The following is a 13897-nucleotide window of genomic DNA, read 5'->3' as shown; positions in this document are numbered from 1 at the left end:
TATTTTAACACGTGTGTTATGTTCTCTAAGATGCAATTCTACGTAATGTATCGAATCATTAGGGGGACGTCTATGTGGGGAATCTCGGCATGCACAAATTACTACCACTGGATGGGTTTAGCTACATTTGTTGTGTAAAAACGAGGGCATGATTGGTATTAACTTAACGTTAGCTGCTCAAGGTCTGTTGTGCTCCCTTTCATCAATGTCTGTGTGTAAACAGTGTTAATGTTGGTCAGAGACTACTACTGTCCTCGCTTGATGTGTTGGTTAATTTCGATGTGTAGTTTGCAGCTGGGTTCATATGTGTTCCTCTGCTTTTTGGTATGTTGTGGTGTAAAACATCTGTGCACACACTCACTGCGCACAAGCCATTTTTTCCAATTTTTGGTTAGCCTGGTCTCCTTGTGTATTAATGCTTGTATAACCTCAACCCTGCACTGCTCAATCAAGTTCTATACATTTTTTTTTCCCGGAGATATTCTAAAAATAGTAATGAGAGTCGTCTCATGTGGTATACAACATGAGCCACCCCCGAGGGTTAACCGGGTCAGATAAATAACATATACATAGCCCCGGGTGTCTGCAAAAAATACATGTGTATTATGTTTTAGTAATGCAGAGCACTAATACACACACACATGTGGATGAATAAATAGCTTTAGTGCCTCCTCCACCATGAGTCCTTTAGATCGGTAAAATATGGTTGATGTTCAGTATGTTTTCCAGCTATCAATGTTGATTGGCTTCTCCTTTTTTCAGATGCACCCCTCTATTTTGAGTGATGAAGCCAATCTGGGGCACACAACCCTTTCACCATCCGAGTTTGGGTGTCCTCTCTGCCCAAAATTAAAACCAAAAATGAGAGCGCAATCCAGAGGCACCTGAAAAGCTATACGGAAAATGCAGTTCATTTCCATGGCATGTTGATGAGAAATATCTGTTTGAGATCATGTACTTCTACATTTAACAGTGTTTAATGATATTTGTTTGGGACAAAACAAGACATTTTAGGCTGCATCTTGGGATCCTGTGATTTGTGGAACAGTGGTTGACATTTTATACCATTTTCTTACATTTTATAAACCAAACAATTAAATTATTTTACTGTTTTTCCTTCTTCTTTTTTTCTACTTTTGAGATTGATATGGATATCTGGAATAAAAACTTGTTCACAAAAAAGAGAACTCCAAGTCTACTTCTTTATGTTGCCAGTACAATAGTGTAATATTGTGTTTACATGTGTTCCTGAAATATAATAAAATACATCTGACAATATGACAATCTAATTATTACGTTCATTTAATAGTTAAATAGTTATAATTAACCATACTGATGTAAGAATATGACATTTGTTGTGTCCATGGTTTTCAGTTGTTTTGAATGACCTGATAGTAATCTGCATGTTGCAGCTGTAGCCCAATAAATGAAAGTGGTCACCTCATTTAATCTTTGTTTAAAATTAAACCAACCAAAATTCATGTGTTTGCTGATTTTCTGCAATTTTTGTAGGTTTAACTTGTTGGGGTCAATGTTATTCCAAACAAAACATGATTGTATTTAAAATAATTGCTGAAATAATTGTATTATTATTATTTATTTTATGATATATAATTCTTGACTGCTTCAAAGTTTGTAAATGTAAATGGCGCCCTTGTCCGCCATCTTGTCTGCAGCTGGGTACTCTTGGGGGTTCTTTTGGTTTTTCTACAGACATTTCCACACACCCATACACGCAGCTTTCACATTCACATTTATTAAGTAATTTATCTTTATTTTGTAAATAAATAAGCTTTTAACTTGTCTTGTCTCCTGTCATTGTTGCAGCCTAAGAGCCAGGTTTTAACAAAATCTTACCAATATTTCTTCACAAGCCTCGTCTCACTGAGTTTTATCATTAAAATTAACCGGTGTGTGATTAAACACATTTTTTCCCCAGACCTATCTTCACAGCCTTCCAATATGTGAGTAACAAGTATTGCATGATGTGAGGATGTTTCTTGCATTGCAACAGGGTAATCTATTCCCATCAAAGCTATCAAGAAACACGACTTCCATGCAAGTGTTGCTAAAATGGTAGCATCATGCAGCATGTGGCCAAAACAGAGCCACTGAACATGATAAAAAAGTAACAGTAAGAGACTGGAAGGTAGAGGACCTCATCTAGAGAGCACAAAGAGGAGTACCTGAACATGACACATCACCACAGATAACAGGGTGCAATTTGGGGTTCAGTCCTGCCGCCAATCTTACCATTAGTGGACGAGCCACCCCACCTCCTGGGCTGCTGGATTTATTCAGCAGTCTGAATAAGACAAACCAACTGGAGATCTCCAAAGTTTGTGTTTTTAGTACAAAATCCTTAATTTAGTTCATTTCTTGTAACAACAAGAGGGTTTTATTTTGAAAAGATATTCCTTGGTTATCAGAAGGCTGAAGTATTAACTGCTCAGCATGTTACTTTGTCTTTACATTTGCTGGGTTTAGTTAGAATGGATTTACTTTAAAGGGACATTTCACTGATTTTTAACCAGCTTTGTATCATAATGTGGGTGGTATGTGTAAATGAGCTGTGGTAAACATCCCTCCATCTTACCAGCGTCCAGATCTTCTTGCTCATGTCTCTAGGGCTGTTGCCATGGATAGATAAGGTGTCTCAGGTGTTTCTGCCTCTTGAGCAAAAGCAAATGCCGCATTCATTTTCCTGTTTTCTCTGGTCACACCCCCAATTCCAAAAGCCTATATAAAAAGACCATCCTTCCAGCAGTGAACTACCTGAAGTCAGAACTTTGGGTTGTTAATGAACCTAGTTAAAATGTTATGGCTACATGTGCATGTAGCTACAAGACAAGGGATGAAGATTATTTGGATAGCCCAGTGTCACACATTGTGTAAAGGAGCACAACAGCAAGCGTTCCCAACCTGGCTCATCTCAAAACACCTGGAATGCTAAATGTGTCCTCCCAAAAAAAGACACAATATTGATTTTGTTAAGTTTTTATTTGTGGATCAAAGCCTGGACAAAATTAGGCTACTCCAAAAAAGTACAAAAGCAAATGCCCATTCAATGTTAACGTGTCACAATACAAATCAAAATAAGCTTCTCGTGTGTCTGTTCTGCAAATCACTTACAAGATCTGAGAGTTATCTGAGCAACCACATCTACCAACATTTTTATGCTGCCTGTCTCTGCCCTGGAAAGGATTTCCAAACATTCTAGTCTCTGTTAAATAAATACCACCACCTCTCTTAAATGGTGGGACGTTAGGAAAATAATTTGTCATTTAAATAATTCATGGCATTCATGTCTGGTGTCCCATAACTTTTACAGAGTTTAAACTAGATAACAAACCTTCCACATTTGACACGTTGCCTTGGTCGTCTCAAGGATCAAAGGGATTTCATACATTCACAGGCAGGCATGTTTTAAAATGTTTGGTGGAGGAACAAAAATCATTCATTCAGTATCTTGTAGACTAGCTGCATGACGTCCGTGAGTAAACAACCTGTTGAATGCAAGTTGATAAAAATGTCTATGTTCCATTTATCTAAAGGCTTACACACTGCCAGATATATAGAAATATAAATGTATGTTTTAAGTATATACAATAGTTTTATCATGGACAGATTAAGAGACAACATTCCCCTGGACAGACATATTGAAGGCCCCAAACCCCTACTACAAAAAGGCAAACCACCAAGATTTAAAAGAGACAACATGGCCGAATCTTTGTGGTCCTTTTCTGTCTGTCATCTCTTTTAAGAAATTTTATGTCTCTTTGCAGTTGTTTTGTGTCCCTTTACATCTCTTTGCTCTGCCCCTCGGGCCCCTTGGCCTGTGCCCAGTGGGCCAGTTAAGCCATACATCTATAAGTTTTATCTTTTCACAAAGTAGTGCCTCAAAAGACACTGCAAGCATCATTTTAAACACAGCTTCAAGTCTGTGTTGAACAACAGTGAATCCTGCCCTTAGAGGCCTGGGAAGAAGTAGAAGCGTTTTATCAGAGTGCATCTGTCTTTGGTCGGCATCTGTCTTTTAGTTTGAGGGGAGAACTTTTCAAAGCGTTGCATGACCTGTGTGGATGAAACAAACAGTGTGTGAAATTAAGCAAGGCTAAGACTTAAACCCAGTTCAGACCAAAGACTTTCAACAAGACGTGTTAAAAACTTGCAGCTACTTGCAGCGGTCTGCAATGCTAGTTTAGACCAACTCCACCAGACGAGACGGTGTACTGTCTCCACAGCAATAACTGCATGTGCTTCTGTTCTAACTTCAGGCTTTTCAATTTTGTTTTTTTATTTGTTTATTTGCTAAGATATTAATGAGAGTAGTGACAGTGAGATATTTGCTACAGTTGCATTTTTAGTAATGGAACAGGAAAACATTACCGACCTGAGATTCAGCTAGACTGCACTCACTGTGGCCTTAATACGCCACAATGACCTAAATAACCAGCTCTGATTATTTAGTCAAAAAGTATGTATGTGTGTGACATGTACAAATACAGGGAGCAGCAGCAACCCACTGTCCAACACTGGCACACTGTGAGGATGCAGACCGACAGCTATGCTAACAGCCCCAGGGATGTAAATGAGAGGGACTCTGGATCAGCAGGGATGGAGAGCTGCTGCCACAGTAAGCGAGCACGCCGTCTGCCAAGTCAGAGTCAAACTGAGACCAGCCAGTTCACATCACTGCAACTTTCCTTTGCAATGTGCGAAAACAGTTTTGTCTTGTCGTGAATCTTTGGTCTGAACTGGGCTTAATGAAACAAGATCACCATCATCACTACTCAAAACTAGTAATACTTTTCACTTACTCTTCTGAAGAGTTCCTCAATGTCATCCTTATGCGCGAAGGTGTTAAATACCTCAACAATATACTGGATGAGAAAAGACCCCAGATCTTTTTGTCTGTATGAGACAGTATCTGGAGGGAAAACATACCCAAACAGAAAATATATTTGTTGTTACATAAACATCCTTTGCTATTTTTCATGGAGATTATTAATCTTCATTGTGTTGTGAGGTGCAGAATAAGATATCACAATATTTGAGTTAACTGACCAGGAGTGCAGGAAAGAAGAGCAGTAAAGTCTTTTTCTTTGTGTACACATTTCAGGGCATCAGCCTCTAAGTTGTCTTCATCAGCAGGCGGGGGCACATTTGACTGTGATGCATCATCACTGACCACATCTCTAACAAATGCTGATCCTTCCTCCTCTGAAACACATGAAGCATACTTTAAAACAGTGTACGAGACCTTGCTCACATAAAGACAAACAAGACTTCAGCAGACTCCTAAAATAATGTCTATAGATGTTTGTAATAGTTTGGGGTCACCTCCTCTGCACGCCTGGATGATGATGATCTTGGGTTTGTCCAGCAGCGCTGGACATTTCTCTGAGCCCAAGTGTTTGTAAATGTTGTCGATGAGGAACTCATCTGGTTTCTCATCACCCTTTTTCCAGTCGACACCGAGGACTTTTCCCAGTTTCCCATGAGACATGATGACCACTATCACACTATCTGTCTCTTTGAGTTTCGGATGTTTAGAGAACTTAAGTATAGCATCATCAATCGCCTGTGAGAACACAAAAAGTCAGACATCCGTTACTATACCGCAAAATCAACCAGGCAAAAAAAAAATAGGCTATATATATATATATATATATATATATATATATATATATATATATGTATATCTACACACACATATTATGCGGTACCTTTCCTGTGAGGTTTGTGTATTTCACCACCTCATATTTCAAAGCCGTGAGCAGTTTCTCCATGTTCTCCTCGTCCTTGTCAGCTCCATTTCTGTTCATCTTCTCATCAGTAAACTTTATATTAGTGATCAGCAGGGCCACACGGTTCTTAATGGATTTTTTGTCCACAGGGTAAACCTGAGAAACAAATTTAAAGGAAGCAAGTATTACAAAAACACACCATGTGTCTGACAATATATTGTAGACTTTAATGTTTCTCCACTTGTCTATCCAAGAGAGGTTAAATCCATCATTTAAAGCAATACTTCACCCACAAAATGACCATTTGTAAATTAGTTGTGCCATGTTACTGTTGAATTTGCAAAGAAAACTTTTTTCTTTGCATACCTTCACGGAAAACAGCAAACATATTGATTTATTTATTGACTGGGGACCACTTTTATCAACTATATCAAAGCATCCATTTATCTGGTTGTGTAAAGTGTCCTTGGGTGACTTATTATTATAATTATTATAAATATGCACATATTTGAGAAGTTTTGAGCATATGACTAGATAAAAAAAGACTTGGATTATGCAGCATGACTTGTGTGAGAATTTGTAACCAAATGTGTTTTTAATAGTTTTGATGCTGTTAAACATGGTGCCCAATCAGTTCATAAATATGCTGGCTGTTTTCAATGAAGGCATGCTAGGCTAAGTTTTCTTCACAAAGTCAAGGTAACAGGGCATGATTAATTAATATACAAATGGTGATTTTGTGGGTTAAGTATTCCTTTGAGGCCGTGTGAGATATTTGATGTGATTTTTTTGAATGACTGACACTGTTATCTTTCACTTTGTCCATCCAGAATGACTCAGTGGCAGGGTTGAGGGTGATCGACCATTCCTGCTCACTCGGTCGCACTGCAGCTGGGGATAGCAAAACATTTCTGTTCAAAACAATGTACTTCTTTTGTGATTGTGACTGTGTTAAAGTATAATACAAGTCTGAATCAAAATAGGTTGAAATATTTCAGCTCACCGGGCTGAGCAGGTTGAACACAGGACAGACCCAGCTCAGAGTACAGTGTTGAATCTCTGCTGTGAATGTGAGCAATCAGCTTCCTGCTGGCTTCGTCTCCTTTCTTCTTCACTGTGTCGATGAGAACGCGTGCCTTGTCTGCTGTGGCGCTGTACTCCTCAACTATTGAGTCTTTCTGGCCATCATTCAAGACGCCATCGTCTAAAAGGTCGTCCAGGAGCTGCTTAATCAGTACTTTGGACACTTTGTCCACAAATTTTCTCCTCACTCTGCCGAGCTCAACTGGAACAGGAAATATGAAGCAACATTGATATAAACTGGCTGGACAAAATAATACAGACATCTGCAAGTACAAGGCAATACAGTTCAACGCACCACAAACTACATCCTTCAAAATGATCCTCAAGTTGGATCAACACCTTTAAAAACAATGACTTTAGTTGTTCTTTTATCTCAGACATGTTAGGATATTACATACATCCTACATTCCTATACATTACATACATATATACATACGTCTTTATCAGCTGATCTGTCATACTGCATGTTACAATGCAAGATAAGTTGAATATAGTCCCTTGACACGCCGCTGATGTGAAAAGCTCCCTCCCACCCAGTTTATCCGGTTGACGTGAATTAAACCCGGTGGAGCTCTTAAACCGGACCGAACCAGTTAAACCGGAAATCGGGGCAAGCCTAGTTGTCATAATGCATGTTACAATGCAAGATAAGTTGAATATAGTCCCTTGACACGCCGCTGATGTGAAACGCCCCCACCTGGTTTATCCGGTTGACGTGAATTAAACCGGGTGGAGCTCTTAAACCGGACCGAACCAGTTAAACCGGAAATCGGCACAAGCCTATGTCACGCCTCCCTAATATCGGCTGATCAACAGATCAGCTGATAAAGACGCGTCACAACCACCACCAAGTGACACTTCTGAGGAATGCGGAAGTTTCCGCCGAAACATGTCAAGGTATGTAACATCCTAACATGTCTGAGATAAAAGAACTAAAGTCATTATCATAAACTAAAGACATAATAAACACCATTGAACTACCTTTAAAAACAGTTTTAACAAAAATATAACACCGTTCATGCAGGTAGGATTTATTGCAGTATGTTGTATTAACTGTATTAGTTTATAGCAAGATGTACCTAATAAATTGAGTGTACAGTTAGTAAACACATGTTGAAGTAATGCATACAAATTAATCTGAATGATGCATGTGTGAGTTATCATTAAATCATGATCTCACATTGTCGTTTCTTAATAGTGATGTAAAGCACTACCATATCACACAGGTGAGTTGAATAACTCACCTGTGTGATATTCATTATTTTATAGTCATTATTTTGTTCCAGTGCATTGTTCTGCTGGGAAACCTTTGGTTCTGGCATTCATGTTGATACCACCTGACATGTTCCACCCACTCAAACACCGTTGCAGACCAAGTACCCCCCAGCAGGATTATGCATCCTGCTTACATCGCTCAGGATTGGCCCAAGGAATATGACAAAGTGCATCTGAGCATCTGTGGCATATGCCATTAACCACCTGTCAGTGGTTTTAATGTTTTGGTTATCACTATATATATATATATATATATATATATATATATATATATATATATACAGTACAGGCCAAAAGTTTGGACACACCTTCTCATTCAATGCGTTTTCTTTATTTTCATGACTGTTTACATTGTAGATTCTCACTGAAGGCATCAAAACTATGAATGAACACATGTGGAGTTATGTACTTAACAAAAAAAGGTGAAATAACTGAAAACATGTTTTATATTCTAGTTTCTTCAAAATAGCCACCCTTTGCTCTGATTACTGCTTTGCACACTCTTGGCATTCTCTCCATGAGCTTCAAGAGGTAGTCACCTGAAATGGTTTCCACTTCACAGGTGTGCCTTATCAGGGTTAATTAGTGGAATTTCTTGCTTTATCAATGGCGTTGGGACCATCAGTTGTGTTGTGCAGAAGTCAGGTTAATGCACAGCCGACAGCCCCATTGGACAACTGTTAAAATTCATATTATGGCAAGAACCAATCAGCTAACTAAAGAAAAACCAGTGGCCATCATTACTTTAAGAAATGAAGGTCAGTCAGTCCGGAAAATTGCAAAAACTTTAAATGTGTCCCCAAGTGGAGTCGCAAAAACCATCAAGCGCTACAACGAAACTGGCACACATGAGGACCGACCCAGGAAAGGAAGACCAAGAGTCACCTCTGCTTCTGAGGATAAGTTCATCCGAGTCACCAGCCTCAGAAATCGCAAGTTAACAGCAGCTCAGATCAGAGACCAGATGAATGCCACACAGAATTCTAGCAGCAGACCCATCTCTAGAACAACTGTTAAGAGGAGACTGCGCGAATCAGGCCTTCATGGTCAAATAGCTGCTAGGAAACCACTGCTAAGGAGAGGCAACAAGCAGAAGAGATTTGTTTGGGCCAAGAAACACAAGGAATAGACATTAGACCAGTGGAAATCTGTGCTTTGGTCTGATGAGTCCAAATTTGAGATCTTTGGTTCCAACCGCTGTGTCTTTGTGAGACGCAGAAAAGGTGAACAGATGGATTCCACATGCCTGGTTCCCACTGTGAAGCATGGAGGAGGAGGTGTGATGGTGTGGGGGTGTTTTGCTGGTGACACTGTTGGGGATTTATTCAAAATTGAAGGCACACTGAACCAGCATGGCTACCACAGCATCCTGCAGCGACATGCCATCCCATCCGGTTTGCGTTTAGTTGGACCATCATTTATTTTTCAACAGGACAATGACCCCAAACACACCTCCAGGCTGTGTAAGGGCTATTTGACCAAGAAGGAGAGTGATGGAGTGCTGCGGCAGATGACCTGGCCTCCACAGTCACTGGACATGAACCCAATCGAGATGGTTTGGGGTGAGCTGGACCGCAGAGTGAAGGCAAAGGGGCCAACAAGTGCTAAACACCTCTGGGAACTCCTTCAAGACTGTTGGAAAACCATTTCAGGTGACTACCTCTTGAAGCTCATGGAGAGAATGCCAAGAGTGTGCAAAGCAGTAATCAGAGCAAAGGGTGGCTATTTTGAAGAAACTAGAATATAAAACATGTTTTCAGTTATTTCACCTTTTTTTCTTAAGTACATAACTCCACATGTGTTCATTCATAGTTTTGATGCCTTCAGTGAGAATCTACAATGTAAATAGTCATGAAAATAAAGAAAACGCATTGAATGAGAAGGTGTGTCCAAACTTTTGGCCTGTACTGTATATATATATATATATATATATATATATATATATACACATATACATATATATATATATATATATATATATATATATATATATATATACATATATATACATATACATATATATACATATATATATATATATATATATATATATATATATATATATATATATATATATATATATATTCAATATCTCCATATGTTCCATAACTTTGAGTAAAGGCCCCTCTTTGTATATTGGCGGAGGGTTGGCTGTGGTGAGCCCTTCCTCCTCACAGATAGGAAACATACACACAGCTACGCCCAGGGTTACATTATTTGACTTGATCAGCTGAACACTTGTAACATTTTCACATTATATTATGACTTATTAAACCATAAGCGATGTGGCTTTTGTATTTAACCTTTCAGTCAGAGGACGCTTGAATAAATAAATATAATAAGTTTATCGGCTGACCCGGGACTTTGGACATTCTGGCTCCTTAAAGAAGTCGCTTTATGCTTTTCAACTTTCTGAGCCAACACTTGAAATGTCTGACAGTGAGCCGGCTATTAATACACTGTAGCCTATAACACACTACAGTTTTCATGTCAACAAGATAATCTTGTACAAAAAGCTTGTAGATGTAAATTCTGAAAGCCTTTAAAGGCTGCATCATATTGTTTTGTCTGCGTTTTGTTATACAACCAAACAGACTTCACAACGGCACAAACCAGCAGGGCGGGCAGGAGCCACGACAAAACGAAACTACAAACGTGGCACACACGCTGAAATGCAGAATTATCAAGACTTTTCTTTGACAGACTGAGTTACATAAAGGAAGCATAAGAAATTATATTTCTAACCCCATTCTCCTCACCGCCATCATAACGCTGCACGGATCGTTTACGGCAAGTTTGCCTGCATATTTCCGCCACCATACACCAGAGTAATTATTGTTACCATGAAGGGCTTTTAGACTGTGAACTCTTACCTGCCATTTCTCAAATCTGTTTAAACCGAAGTCTGAAAAAAGTTACTCAGGAAAACAGCTTCCAGCGGCAGCCTGTGCGCAGGGACGGGTTCGTGCGTACTGGCTGAGGTGATAAATCAACTGAAGTGGGCGGATCGATAGAGATAGGCTAGGTGTCGTTATGAAGATAGACTCCCAACGTCATAGGATCGATACCGAGGAGGGATCGGCTTCTCTCACCTACTTTGTAACACACTTGTATTGCACCAAAGAGTAAAACTGTCTGTGCCAACAATGGTCCGGTGCTGTGGAAGCTTTTCTTTTTGCATTTCCTCCACATCCTTTATATCAGATGTCATTTTTTAAACTGCTCTACAAGTGAGGCTGGTCCAAAGGTCACAATCTTAGATGTGTGTGGGAAGGCTGTTCACTTCAGTGGCAACACCACACATTGTTAAACAACAACAATAAATAAACATGCTTCCTGCTTTACACATAGAGATTATATCATCAGTACTAGCCCACAGTCCACTGCTGCAGGCTCAAAAAAGGAGAACCATTGCTCCAAAAGTTCTCTAATTTATTATTCAAACCATATTTTAAATAGGCCGAATTTAGACTCTTAACATGAACCACACCTTGAAACAGGGTGCTCGGCTGTGCGTCGTCCAGCAGCATGTAGCCAAATCAGGCGACTCTCAAATCAAGGACAGCAAAGGAACTGTTGACTGTTTGATTTGCAGCCTTTAACTGTGCAAACAGACCAACAAAAAGCCAAACGCATATATAGTCCACCTACAACAGGTATACAACTACCATTGGTTGACCAAGATTTCAAATCTATTGGATAAGAGGATCAAAAGGTGGGAGTCGCCATTTTTAGTATCCAAGTGACACACCCCATTTACCACAATCACATCAGGAACAACAGATCTGAGTAATGCTTAAAGTTACAAAGATATAATAAAATAAAAAAAGTGAGTTTGTGCATTAGATTAAAGGAAACATGGCAAATTCAGTGATTCGTTTAGATCAAAGGGCTCAGCTGCGTTAAAAGAGTGGGGACCCAACGTGCCCCTGTGCAAAGCAAAAGAGAGGGTGAAACTTTTTGTATTCCTTAGAACTTTAATGAAGTTACAAAGCCATGGTTAGCCTGTGCATATTGTGGGGAAACATCCCTGTAAAAGCCAAATATGTAATTTCCCTCAGTAGCCATGAATTGTATTTACTATTGGTGCACACTTGGTGGTGCTGTATTGGTATTTGGAGCATTTATGTAGCCTATGAAGGTAGGAACAAAATTGTTCTTGTCAAAACCACAAGAAGGCTAATTCTTTTGTTAGCCACACCACTAAAAAACAATACAAAATTCAGAAATTCATTACTTGCCGCTCTACATTCATGTCCGTGTGGCCTACAATATATAGATAAAACCAACCACCAACTCAGAACCAGCATCAAAGAACACAGAAGCTCCATCCACAGCGGTGATCCTAAATCCCCTGTAGCTAGACATTTCCAGGAAGCTAAACATCCAGCTACTGAACTTAGATTCTGCGGCACTGATAGAGTGAATCCCAGCCGTAGACACACAGACCTTGAAACAAAACTCCTTCAGTCTGAAAGCAGATGGATTTTTCTCCTTCAAACTGAACAGCCTCTAGGCCTTAATACTTAATTTGTCTTATTTTCTCTAGGTGGCCCTTTTCCATCCCGATCTGCATGTGCCAGCATGTATCTCCTGTACCTATGTAGATGCTTTTTATTCACACGCATGGTTTAGTGATAGTATTGTTGTTGTACATATCTTCTTTCCATATATATACATTCAAGTATCTCTGTTGTAGGGTCTTTTTATTACCAAGAATTGTATAATCATTACTTTTATTACATTGCTTCTGAATGTTAGTTGTACTCACAAGTATGTCACATCTTTTTAATCAACATCAGCTTCAGCTGCTAGATTGGCCACACTTGGTAGGGCCTGCCTGTCTTTATCTCTGTTGGAAAACACATGTAGCACTGATGATAATCTAGGACTGAAACATTTGCTTGCTGCCTCTTTTGCACTTTTTTGTTGAGCACTTTTTTGGTTTTTGCACTTATGTATTAATTAAAGTTTTGGACTTTTTCATATTGATCTCAGCCTGTGGACTCTTTATGTGGCTTTTTCCAGCCCATTTCTTTGGTGTGCGGGTTACTCCTTTGTGGTTCCCCTCACTTGTTTTCTCAGTACCGAGTCGACGCACCCAAATGAAAGCTTTTTGATTCCTCAGGTAGGCGCAGGGCCACAACATCTTTAACTCCTTACAGGAACAAAATTGTTGCCATCAGGTGTTTCACCCAGGAAGGGCAAAAGGTTTTTGACCACTTTGGCGCGGGACAGTGTGCAATGTGCTGAAAGCTCTGTGTTCGGTTTGGATAAATGTTAAAGAAATGGACATTTATTCAACCTATGTTTGGTGTGTATGAATAAATATGATGATGATTCTGCAACTGTAACCTGCAGTTTTTTGTCTGAACTCAACACAACCAAAGAAACTGTTGCCAGATCAGGCCAGGTGAAACATCCATGTTTATGTGCATATTGCAGTATTGTATTCAGAAAAATCCAAATCTTAAAAGCTCCTTTAGTTTGTCCAACATAAACCAAGACCACAGGGGCATTTCAGCATGTAGACAACATGTCCTGCTGCAGTTTATGAAGGATTTTATGGTTTATTTTTTACCAGTACGTGTAGCATCTACAACCCATAAGTTTCCCTGCAAGTATTACAATCAGCAGATATAATTTCTCCCAGTACAGGATACATTAATAATCTCAGAAGCTGCAAAAACATTTTTATTAATGAAATAATCATGACGTAAAATTCACCAGATGTCCCATAATCCGTTAGTCACGTGACAATTCGGTCAATTACAAAAAAAACACACACA

At 39.3% G+C, this 13897-nt stretch overlaps 1 protein-coding gene across 2 annotated transcripts; it reads right to left on the bottom strand.

The window, feature by feature from the left end:
* Window positions 1–2981: 2981 nt before the first annotated feature.
* LOC117250483 (caspase a-like) lies at window positions 2982–11696 on the bottom strand. Of its 2 annotated transcripts, none has more exons than XM_078167067.1 (8): window positions 11599–11696; window positions 6754–7035; window positions 6553–6641; window positions 5730–5906; window positions 5344–5584; window positions 5068–5223; window positions 4821–4930; window positions 2982–4074 (listed from the first exon to the last, which is right to left on the bottom strand). In XM_078167067.1, exons 1-8 carry the CDS (start codon window positions 11636–11638, stop codon window positions 3970–3972), a joined length of 1200 nt encoding a protein of 399 aa, XP_078023193.1. In that variant the 5' UTR covers window positions 11639–11696; the 3' UTR covers window positions 2982–3969. The 2 variants fall into 2 exon arrangements, with proteins under 2 accessions (XP_078023193.1, XP_078023194.1); XM_078167068.1 differs by lacking the exon at window positions 11599–11696 and adding an exon at window positions 10982–11136.
* Between the last annotated feature and the right edge of the window lie 2201 nt (window positions 11697–13897).

Source organism: Epinephelus lanceolatus, chromosome 4, assembly GCF_041903045.1.
Source record: "Epinephelus lanceolatus isolate andai-2023 chromosome 4, ASM4190304v1, whole genome shotgun sequence".
Classification (NCBI taxonomy): Eukaryota; Metazoa; Chordata; class Actinopteri; order Perciformes; family Serranidae; genus Epinephelus; species Epinephelus lanceolatus.
The sequence above is the reverse complement of the archived record's forward strand: the minus strand, read 5'-3'. Positions and strand labels throughout refer to the sequence as shown.